The sequence below is a fragment of the Macaca nemestrina genome, chromosome 1 (genome assembly GCF_043159975.1).
Source record: "Macaca nemestrina isolate mMacNem1 chromosome 1, mMacNem.hap1, whole genome shotgun sequence".
Lineage (NCBI taxonomy): Eukaryota > Metazoa > Chordata > Mammalia > Primates > Cercopithecidae > Macaca > Macaca nemestrina.
In genome coordinates, this window is record NC_092125.1 from 80,019,260 (window position 1) to 80,031,402 (window position 12,143).

Below are 12,143 nucleotides of genomic sequence, written 5' to 3' on the forward strand. Positions count from 1 at the left end.
GATGGATAATGAGGGACTTAGAAGAAACATGACTAGAAAATTAGTGACAGGAAAATCTGGGGAAGAGGTAAATGGATAGACCTTCCTAAATGGGCCCATATGAATGCTCATCAAAGCTCAATCTCAGCTGATAAGAATTTTAATAATGGACAAGAGGACACATTCTGCAGACCTCTATCAGATTTTTCTTTCCAGTTTCTTCTGTTCTTGACCAATGAGCTCATGAACAAAATAGCCGTGATGGTAGACATGGAGGGTATGCATGAATTCGGCAACACGAACTTCTACTCACAAGGCATGAAAGGACAGTATTTTGTTCTTGCTCCATAGAAACTTACTCTTCATAGGGATTTGTCTTCCCTGCCTGTAATACCTTTGCCAAAATCAGTATCTGTGGACTTAAAGAATTCTTACGTCTTATTTCCCTTCATGTTATTCCACGATGCTTTGCTTTTGACCAAGCAACTTACTTTGCAACAAATGAAGAATAAGAGATTCATGCTTATGGAATTCATTAGTCTTAACTTGTTATCCATCACTCTAAAGCAATAGATAGGTGGAATTCTTCTTTTAACTATTTACTGTGCTAGATGGTTGGAAACACTTTGCAGGGCTAGAATAATATCCTGAAAGATGCAGTAAATTCTCTAAACGATCAATCAAGGCATGTTGCTGTTTCTCTCTTATCCAGATTTCATAGATTCAGGAATCAAGGGAGAAAAATGGAAAGGGCTCCTCTTACTGTTACCCATAGTGATCCACAGCAAAATTTATTCTTTCTATTCTCAACTTTAGACTCTGCTGGTCTAGAAGTTCTGGTCCCCAAGGAAGAGATGCTTCTACTAGGATATACAGTAATGATTCCATTAAGATAGAAGTTGATACTCCCTGCTGCCGACTTTGGGCTCCTCATGCTAAAGCATCAACAAACAGAATAGGTTATTGGTGTATTGGCTGGGATGACTGGGGAAATGGGATTACTACTACACTATAGAAGTAAGAAAAAGTGTGCCTGGAATTCAAGATCGTATCTTATACTCTCAAGTCTTGTAATTACTTTTGTTGCTGTAACGAACAAAGTAAGTGGAAAATAACCCAATACAGGCTCAATTGCAAAAGCTTGGATCCCTCAAAAATGAAAATTGACATCACCCCAGGCAAGAAACCATGACTAGGTGATGTGCTTGCTGAGAACACAAGTATATGGAATGGGTAGTGAAAGAAGGACGTTATAAATACCAGTTATGACCACAAGATCAGTTATAGAAATTAGGATGGTAAGAATTAGGAATACTTATTTTTTGATATAAATATATTTGGTTGTATATTAACCAATTCTTTTTTCTCCCCCATCTACCATCTAATATAAAATGGGGTAATAATAGTCTTTGTATTAGTTCCCTAGGGCTGCTATAACAAAGTACCACAAATTGGGTGGCTTAGAACAACAGAAATTTATTTTACTGCAGTCTGTATGTGAAAAGTCCTAAATCAAGGTGACAGTGGGGTCACTTCCTTTTTAGAGGCTCTGAGGGATAACCTGTCCAATGAGTCTCTTGTAGGCTCTGATGGTTGCTGGTAATCTTTGGTGTTCCTTTGTCCAATCTCTGCCTCCATTGTTACATGACATTCTTTGTGTCTGTGTTCAAATTCCCCTCCTCTTGTAAGTACACCAGTCACTGAATTAGAACCCACCTTAATCCAATATAACCTCTTCTTGATTATATCTGCAGAGATCCTATTTCCAAATAAGATCATCTTTACAAGGTCCAGGGGTTAGTACTTCAACATGGCTTTTTGACAGACACAATTCAACCCGTAATATCCTTGTATCTCAGTATATTTATATGACATGACATCGGAGGGAAAGTGGATCTCGGCTAAAAAAGGACTGAATATCATTCCAAAATGGACAAAGCAACCTATGAGGCTAGGTATCCTGTTTTTTTTTTTTTTTTGGGGGGGGGGCATCGTCTCACTCTATAGCCCAGGCTGGTGCCATGGTGCCATCTCGGTTCACTGCAACCTCTACCTCCTGGGTTCAAGAGTAGCTGGGATTACAGGCGTGTAACACCATGCCTGGCTAATTTTTGTACTTTTGGTAGAGACAGGTTTCACCATGTTGGCCAGGCTGGTCTCGAACTCCTGACCTCAAGTCATCCACCCACCTCAGCCTCCTAAAGTGTTGGGATTACTGGTGTGAGCCACCGCGCCCAGTCGTCTTTTAAGTGTGTTTTCATCTGTAGAACTGAGAGTTGCATCATACTAGATAGAAGCATCATTTTGCTAATGTCTTCATTTGGAAGTTATATTTAGTTAAGAGAAGTGGACATGGATGCCAAGTTGGCAAGGGATGGATTTTGGTAGCATCCTACGGTATCAACTTAGCTAAATCAGGAGCTATATTTTCCAGAATTTCCTCTCCTGATTCACACTGAGTTAAGGTTAGTCTTAAGGGAAATTTGCATGAGGTTGGAAAAGCAGAACTGAAGCAGCAAGCACATGAAGGGGGCACCAAACTCTATGATGGCAAAGCACACATTTTCCCTGATGTGGTGATTTACCTGGACTTAACGCAGCAGCTGTAGTTGAAGCTCCCAAAGCTCTGTCTTCAGCTTTGCCAAGTCCTATGCTAGGAACATGTTCAGCTCCATGGCAGAGGGCACTAGATCTCTCCGGAAGTCACTCCCATTGAGGTTGGTAAAAGGCTGATATGGGTTCCAGTTTTTCCTCCTAATTCCTATTCTTCTTTGTTCTCCTCTACTTCATGCCCAGCTTTTGTTACTGATGGCTGTGCTGACCCGGAGAGTTCAGCCCATTATCAGACAGATGCAACAGACTCCCATTGACTTATTCAACAGATCTCACACTTGCCTGAGGTCTAATCCCTGGAATAAACCCCTCATTCTATGTCACTGTTTCTGCTTCTTATTAAACCCCAATACATGTACCTTCTATCAACACTGACAAAGGTTGTCACGAAGGAAGAAATCAGGAACCACGGAAAGCACTGGTGTTCATATTCCACCACCTCAAAAAGGTGGGAAGTCTTCTACAGATAGGTGTGATTTGGCACACTTCTGAATTATGACCCATCCTTCTGGGTGCCAGTGCTAAATAGTCATTTTCTACCACCCTTCATCTGACCTCCATCCATATGCCACAACTGTCTCCAATCAGAGCTTGAAACCAAACAGCAACCTATATTTCATGAGATTGCATGTTTCATGTTTGGGGAAAAAAGCACAAAATAAAATGTGTTGTGGCCTATTTACAAGAGCCTGTCCCCAAATAAGGTGAAGGCCATCATTGATTGGTCTCTATTTAACTTGGCTCATTGGACTTCTTACCATCAGAATATCTAGCTGAGCAATTTATTAGCATTCTATCTTAGTCAGCTTCTGGAGTGTCATTCAGATCCTAGTTCTTTACTCTGACACAGGTTTTTTTCTTTTCATTTTAGCCTCCCAGTTTCTCCTGTTTCTCATATTACAAAAGGCCGTCTTTCCCCTTTACTGCCAGCACGTGATTGTGGGGTTGTGCACGTTTCTTCTTGCATATTTCCCCTTGTACATGTTTTTTGTCAGCTTCCTTGCCCTACCTCCCATGATGCCTTTTCTTATCCAGAAGAAACTGGCACAAACTCTTTCAAGAAATGAAAACTCCCTATCCTGGTTCACATGCATTGATTAGAAAAGTATTAACTATTGAAATAAATGTAATATATAAAGCTGAAGCTGCTGTTTTATTCAATCTAACAATGTTTGCTATATTTTAAAAAATTAATTGCAGATTCATTCTACTAAGTAATTAGATTCATTTAATATAAAACAACCCTTGCTGGATTCTGAGAATGGTTCATGCATTGGTCAGGGACTCAGCTTTCTTGGGGTGACACAATTATTTCCTAGGGCAGCCCGATAGCTCCCAGACAGCTAGTGAGGCCCAGCAACCTGTGGAGTCTGGCTTCTGGAGCTATGGCTTGGTTAATCTGTATTATTTTCATGAAGTGGTTAACATTCCTTATGAAGAAATGGAGGCTAAGTGACTCACAGCAGATTAGTAGAAAAGTCCTGAGTCCCTCTCAGAATCCTTGGTATTCTGGTTGGCAGGATTACTGTTTGCCTCAGGATAGGCTTTTCTCTCAAAATCATAAATTTCCAAAAACATAAATCACTTCCATGTGGATAAAGATGAGAAATTGTATTGATTTTTCTGTTTTGTTAGAAAGAAAAAAGAGAGGGAAAGAGGGAAAGTGGGAAAGTGGGAAAGTGGGAAAGGGAAGGGAAGGGAAAGGAGAGGGAAGGGAAGAGGGAGGGAAGAAAAGGAGGGAGGGGAACAAAGAAAAAGCAGAAGGAAAGAAGGAAGGGAGAGAGGGAGGCAATATACCTTACATGCTATCAGAAATTTAATATTTAGACTTAAAATAACAAAAGAAAAAGTCTGATAAATTACCATGTATTTTAAATCACTAATTATATATCAACCTGACTCCTTAAACCAAGGAAATTGTTAGCCTGAAGAATAGAAAGCACAGAGATTTACTTTTTACCTGATTAACACTTTGTATTAAAATAATCCAAAATAGCTGTTAATTCCTGTTAAATTCAGTCTCCACTTTTCTATAAAAGAAAAATTTAAATTATTTTTGGTAGAAAAGCTATTTTTTAATGTCAAAAATATTTCCTTATAACATTTTCAAGCCAACATACACAAAATTATTTATGTCAAATATTGTCACATAGAATCCAACATGCCAGATTCTTCAACTCTTTTATTCACCCCAGGCAAATTTCAGTTTGCCATAAATCTTCCTTATGGCCAAGTCCCACTAGACTTTTAATTTAATTAAACATTGAAAATATTTGCATTGTGTTTTTCCCATACTCCCAACCCTCCATCAACAGTGAATTGGGAACCCAGCTATGCATTAACCCAGAGTTATAAGGAAGCTGTACATATGTATGGAGCTCAGTTTCAGTTTGCTGGGAAGAGTAGGCAATAGCAATTTGCTGCAATGCATTCCACGGTTAATGTCACCAAAGATGTCAAGTGAGCAAGTGACAATGGGGCAGTTGGGGCAGAAGAGGGGGAGAGGAATAGCAAGATCCCTAAGTGGAAGATTGTCCTAAGTTTTTATCAAATACCCACTAGGGAGATCACTGAATTCTCACCAATCAATCTGGCAGTGATTTGGACACCAAGGCGCAAAGGCAGATGGGATCCCCTTAAGTTCACTTTATGCAGGGCTTCCCCAATGCAAAAGGAATTATATTTGCAGGAGAGGATGACAGCATTGTGAGAATAGAAGGGATAGTGACTGGGCAGATCAATACTGGAGCTGTTTCACTTCCTTGCTAATTCTGTTTCACAGTGAGAAAACTGGATATGTTTCCTTCCTCATCTCTCTTTCCCTATATAAAAATCTGTGTTTTATTTCAACTTTTATATGCAAATTACCAGAGCTAAGAAAGGCTTGAACCTGAGTTAAGGTAAAAGAGGGGGGAAAAAAGACACATCCCAAACCAGTTTCATTTATGTAATGAAAATAAATTTTTACACAATCAACAGAAACACACCAAGATTTTTTTTGCGAAAAATATTTTTAAATAAATTTTTCTTTTTTTCTTACATTCTGATATACATATGTAACAAGGTTTATGGCGCTGTAACCAGAATCAAATCAGAAAAAAAAAAAAAAAAAAAAGGAAAAAGGTGGGAAGGAAAGTAATTGATATATTGTTGAATTCCTTTCTATCTCCAACCTGGCAAATTTGCACTATTTGTCTACCATTCAGCTGCCAGCTCTAACTTGTTTGCACACTTAAAACATCATATTATTGCACAAGAAGCCAGTGAAGGCATATGGTATAATGGTCAGTTCCTCACTATTTCAAAAAAAATCTCTTAAACCCAGAGAAGGAAAAAAAAAAAAAAATGCAGAGCATGAAACACACAAAATCAAAGGTATCCTTTGTCTTTTTAAAGAATGCCTGAAGGATTCTTAGACCACTTAAGCTGCCCTGATCTTCTCTTTGCACCAGTAAGCACAACAGGGCTTGGTTTGGTTGGGTTTTTGTTTTCTATGTGGACAGCCCAGGCGGGTCCCAGGCCTTGGTGATTCAATGTCTTTTCTATTTACTTTTGGTTCTTTTTAATTGGTTTAAAGTGTGTAGTATTTTCGGTCTATGAACCTGCACAGACTATTTAGTCATAAACTCTACAAATAGCTTAAAAGGAAAAGGGGGAGAAACAAGTTGTATTATATTTTTATTGTTGGCTTAAAAAAATTACTTCTTTAACCTCCTGAATTTGTCAGTTTGTGGGAGGTGAATCTCAATGGCGTCAAAAGTTATAGTCTTCTCACACTTGTTAAAAATAAAGTGTTTAAACAAGTTTGTTTCCATTCACAAACTTTACTCCCAACTAAAAAAAAAAAAAAGAAGAAAAAAAAAAACCAGAATCCATCCTCCTTCCTCATTGTCTCCTAATGGAGAGCAGCAATCCTTTCCATCCAGACCATTGTCACACAACCGTCTCCACACCCATCAGCTTTGGTGTAAGGATTCTCGGTGTCACACCGTTGTTTAGGTCTTCCTCAAATTCTAGCAACTGCCCCATGAAGTTAAGGTTTGGGGAGATAATTGGTCGTTTGCCTTTGACAAATTTATAAGCATCAGTCATGGTCATCCGAGTGTGCTTCATCAAGTAAGCGATGACGATGGTGGCAGAGCGGGACACCCCAGCCTGGCAGTGGATGAGAAGCCCCTTCCCACACTGGTGAGCTTCCTCTGAAAAAAGGGAGAAAGACAAGAGATGAAGGGCAGATGGAAGGGAGAGGCACGGAGAGAGAAACTTTTATCTAAATTTTGCAATGCCTTATTTTGTAGAGAAATAATGAATTAAAACTGTTTTAAAGCCAAGTATAATCTACTAGTTCATTATATATATTTATGTCACAACTTCCAGAACTGGCTAAAGTTGATAGCAGCATGAACAAGAAGCTATACATCTACATTTAAAGAGAGGGAACAGTTTGCTTCACAGGTGACAGTGGCCTGAAGCCAGACCTATAACACAGTTAACTTTCACGCTGAACAAGCTACTGATTAAGTCAACTCTAACAGTCATTGAACCTCTCTCTTAAATGTCTTGTTCTCTTATTTTCTGGAATTATACTACTGAAAAAAAAAGAATGAAGGAAAAGGAGAGAGGGAGGGAAAAATTATACCAACACATGAAAATATACACTCACACACACATATATATATGTATGTGTATGTGTATGTGTGTGTGTGTGTGTGTGTATATATATGTTATATATATATATATAACAGTTCCTCTTTGGATTAAGGATGTTAATTCCAATTTTTGGTTGTGTGACTTAACAAACCTAAAGCTAGTAACAACAACTCTCTCACTTGTAATAGAGAAAAAACACTTTCTTTATTCTATAGAATTGCTCTGTACAGGAACGGGAATTAAATGGATAAGAGTTTTAGTCTTACTAAACCCTGATTAAGGTTAAAGGAATAAAGCTAAACTAGAAACATGCTATGTTCAGCTTCTCCCCAGAAAATCCAGTTGTTGCAAAGTTAACTAAAGGCCAGTAGCATACAGGCCCAGGGTGTCACCTCTCAAGCGTTCAACCCCATTTGCATCCACGTATGACATTCCAATGTGGCAATAATGCAGAAGATGGAGGAATCCCAGCAATGGTTCAAAATCCAGAGCAATTGAAAGAGGAAGACTTGCTAAGTTTTCGGATATATTAAAAGCTCAGGACAATAGCGTGTGGGCACTGCCTGAACAGATTCTTAACGACATTTCTAGACTCTAACGCATCTCTAAGCAAGCTTCCTTGAAGGAACACTAATTAGATAAACAGGTAGGGAAGGAGAAGGAGTAGAGAGAATAGCGATTTCACCTAAACTACATCTACTGGCTAGCCACCAGTGGACCAAGGAAAAAAAAAACCTGATGTAAATTTTCATCTTAAAAGTTTACAGATGAGGTTTACTTCTCATAGTCAACAGTATTTCAAGAAAAGTAAGCATCTCTCTTTTTCCAACCTTTTCCCTTCAGTGCACAGTATTGAGCTCCAAATCAAGACCAGAAAGCATGGTGATAAGAGAATGAGCTTCCAAGTGCCTGGCTGGACCACTGGTTCCACTACACACACTTGATTCAGGAATAAACAAACTGGCATAAACACTAAACTTAGATGCTGCTTAATTTATATTAGACTCTCAGTGAAAGCTATTATGTTTATAAAACCTGCTGTGTTTTTCCTAACGCAAGACTGTAAGATTTCAGTTTATCCAATAACATAACGATGAAAATAAAATTGTGCCTATGCAGGTTGTGATTTGGAGTTGTTCTTCGGGCTGAATGCTATTTGTTATTGGTCTCATTTTCCTTTAAAAAAAAAAAAAAAAAAAAAGGCAGGTAAGCCTGAGTAATCTATAAGGAATGTGAGAGCTTTGGTTGAAATCCTCGTAGAACAAGTATATCTTACCCTAGTCATTAAATAGAAAACAATTTCCTAACTTCCTCCAACTGGAATTAAGTCAGATGGAATCTCACTCATAACACCATGTATCAACCAGAAGTTCCTCATCTGCTTGTTGAGAAATTTTTCTTCCTCAGAGTTCCAGGTTTGGCTCAGATTTTATTAATAAAGAATCTGCAGTGTCTCTGCATCCTCAGTGTTGCCAGTTGGGAATTACTTAATAGGGCATCAGAAACATCACCTTAGTATGTTGTGAAAAGGCCTCAGGCTTGGGTCAAAAACCCTGGATTCTGGCCCCTTCTTGGACACTAGAATTCTTATGACCTCAGAGAAGTCACTTTCCTTCTCTAAGTTCAGTGATCACCCTGAATTTCCTTTCACACTCAATATTCCATGGTCCTGTGCTGACGGCATAATTAGCAAGGAAAACAGCTTGGCAACATGGCCGCAGATGTCAACACTACAGCAAATCCACCAGACCCCAGTGGCTGTTAAACCTAAGGCTGTTTTTTTTCTCTGGCGAAGGAACACCCCACTCCACTTAACTGTATTCTTCCTGGAATAACAACCTGCTGTAATATTTAGGAAAAGTACTAGACCACCCCTTTATGGTGACAAAAGTTGAAGTTACTTAAAAACAAAACAAAACAAAACAAAAACAAATGTTGAGTTTTGCTATATTGCAGGTGTTCCTAAAATGATATTTTGAGTCTTATAGCAGTTTGGGGCTATAGAAGTTGCAGAAATTAGGATTAGGATTAGGCTGATAGTTGCTTCCTTCTGGGGATTAAAGCCTGCTGTTGCTAAAACTTCCTCTTTGGGAACTACTCTGTCTACACAACCTGACCTTTCCTAGTTCAATGAGTTTGGGGCAGACTGTCAAAGGAAAGCTAGTACCATCTCCTCTTATGCTCGATGAATAAGGATTAGTAGGGTGACCGGAAGGCATGGGTGTGTTTGGAAGGGGTGTCATATTCACTAGATGTTGCTTCCAAGGTGCTGAAGGGTGCTAGTAGATCCAGTAGCAGTAGCACCAGCTCTGACCTCCAATTCCTTCCTTTCCATCCATTTTTCTGGTTATAGAGCACATAAATGCTAACTCCTACCACTATTTCACTGAGAACGTGAGGGATGAGGATTTCTAGTTGAACGGATCCCAACAAATTCAATTACTGCCCTTTTATATCCATCTTGATGGCTTGGATACACTTGACAGGCTATGACTTAGGAGAATGCTTAGGCTGTTTCAGTTAGCAGAGCCCTTCGAAACTCCAGGGCAGCTTTTTTTTTTTTTTTTTTTTTTTTTTTGCAACATAGGAATAAACCTTGAACTTGATATCAAAGCAAGAGCCGGAGGGAAAAGGAAGGCAGAGGATGAAAATTCCCTATGGGAGACAGTTACCAATGAACTCAAAAGCCTCTTCAAAGTACTGCCGCAGGTTCTGCTTGTTGCTGTCAGTGGCCGGCAGCCGCTTGTAGTTGAACAGGCCTTTCTCATAGTGGTAGAGGGGAAGATGAGTGGTGACATTGATGACGTAGCCGATGTTCAGCCGCTGCATGGTGTCCAGGTCCTGAGCATCCTGCTCATTGCCAAGGAACAGGAAGGGCAAGATGGGGGTGAGCTCAGCGTTCTCGATGTCAGGGGTGGTGGGGATAGGCTGAGGTAGCAAGCTCGAGGCCGCGGATGCGCCGCCCCCCACCTCCCGGCACTCTTGGAGCTGGAGGGAGTTATCACAGAGGTTTTCGTGGTTCTGCTTAAAACTACTAAGTCCACCTGGAACACAAACACAGAAAGTGAGAGTGACTGAGATTTCAGAGCTGGCAGAAAATGCTACCTCCCCATTAGAATGAGTTTGCATTGTAGCTCAAGCATATTTTAAATACACACATAAATATATATTTAAACAAAATACAAATAAAAATAAAACAAAAAATAAAAGTCCATTTAGAGACCCAAGACAAGCTTCGGGGAGTATCACTGCATGGAGCACTTGGGAAATGTGCTCTTTCTACAAATGAGGGCATGTTCCCCTAGAAAGAGTTCCACGCAGCGTCAGGCAATTTCCTCAGCTGCAAATGTGACCTGCCTCAAAGAGCCATATGCTCAGTGGCCTACATAGAACCCTGTGCTTTGGGAGCCAAGAAAGGCACAGATGACCTCCTCGGGTGGAATCTCAGCACCACAGGAGCACGTCTTGCACCCTTCATAGCTCACCTCACCCAGAGGGCCAAGTGTGCTCCCAATACAGCAGAGTGGTTACAAGCAAGAACGTTGGAAGAGACAGGTTACCTTGATTATACTCTGGGTACCATCATTTCCTGACACTATGACTTAAGTTCATTTACCTCTGTGCTTCAGTTCCACCATCTGTAAGCTGAGGGTGATGGCGTCTCCCTTTGAGTGCAACTGTGAGCCTCAGATAAATGAGTATGTGTAAAATACTTAACACATCTCCTGGCACACAGTAGAGCTCAGCAAGTAGTCACTATTTTAATTTATATTATTTATATGATTGCCCACAGGTGAAATCAGCAGAGAAGTACTTGGAAAAGACAAGCCAGGGTGGGGTGGGATGGATTGCTCTTATAATCTTTTTTCATATTCTCCATGTAGGTCCCTGACATTTGTCAACCCTGACTTTCAGTAGAACAGAATGTGAGAGCAGCGCAGTTGCTTACTCCTCGACTTTCCAAGGCTTATGGGCACATAAACCCATCAAGAAACCTCTTGTGGAAGTGTGAATGCATACTTTTGAGCTTACGGCTCTGCTCTGCCTCCTAAGAGTTATGCATCTAGCATAAAAAGCTTATAAACTGTGCTTGTTTCTCCATTTTTAAAATGCAAATCTTCCCCTGAACTAGTGCAATCTCATTTTGGGAATGGATCTTAGGGAAATCATCTAACCAAAGACAGTTAGCTAGATACATGGAGATGGTCACTACAATATTATCTGTTTTATATATATTTTTAAAAGGCCAAGTAAAACACAAAAACAAATTAAAAGAAAAAAAAGTTATTACATTCATTCCATGGAGTATTATGTGGCCTTTAAAAGAGTAGTTGCAAAAACGATGTGAAAATAAATAAAATATTTTGGTTTAATATTAAATTTTTAAAAAGCTAAGTAAAAAACATTCAACAAAAGCTGAAGGACTGTACAAAAAAATGAATAATTGTTTAAGTTAGGGAATTTATGGATCACAGTTTATTGTTTAAATTTTCTGCTAATATTTTTACACACAATGACCTGCACAGATAAACCCAAAGGATTATTACAAAGCTCAAATTATATAATATACATGTAAGTGCTATAAAATCTGGATTGACATTATTAGTGCCAACTGAACTCTAATTCAAATCAAACAGAACTAGATACACTCTGGCTTTCCCTTTGAAAAGAGGGGGAAGTAGAAAACTCCTATTAGCTGAAAGCCACCAGAACACAACATCTACTACCCTCAAAGACAGATGGCTTGTGGCTGTCTTGATAGTTCCAGGAGATAAGGCAGAAAACCCAAAGCATGAACAAGAGACGGTTATGTTGCAATAAGGACAGGAAGTCTATCTGTCCACTCGCCTCTGAGCCTAGCATATGTTCTTCTCCATTTCAAGTCTCATCTTTGACAAACC

General features: G+C 39.4%; 1 protein-coding gene across 1 annotated transcript in view; it reads right to left on the minus strand.

Moving 5' to 3' along the window:
* Nucleotides 1-6,252: 6,252 nt before the first annotated feature.
* LOC105493474 (dual specificity phosphatase 10) overlaps nucleotides 6,253-12,143 on the minus strand; it is a 40,348-nt gene continuing 34,457 nt past the window's right edge. Inside the window, exons 3-4 of the mRNA XM_011761153.3 lie at nucleotides 9,915-10,286; nucleotides 6,253-6,791 (exon numbers count right to left, since the gene is read on the minus strand). Coding sequence (XP_011759455.1) covers nucleotides 6,526-6,791; nucleotides 9,915-10,286 — 638 coding nt within the window. The 3' untranslated portion in view covers nucleotides 6,253-6,525. The remainder of the gene's footprint in view (nucleotides 6,792-9,914; nucleotides 10,287-12,143) is intronic.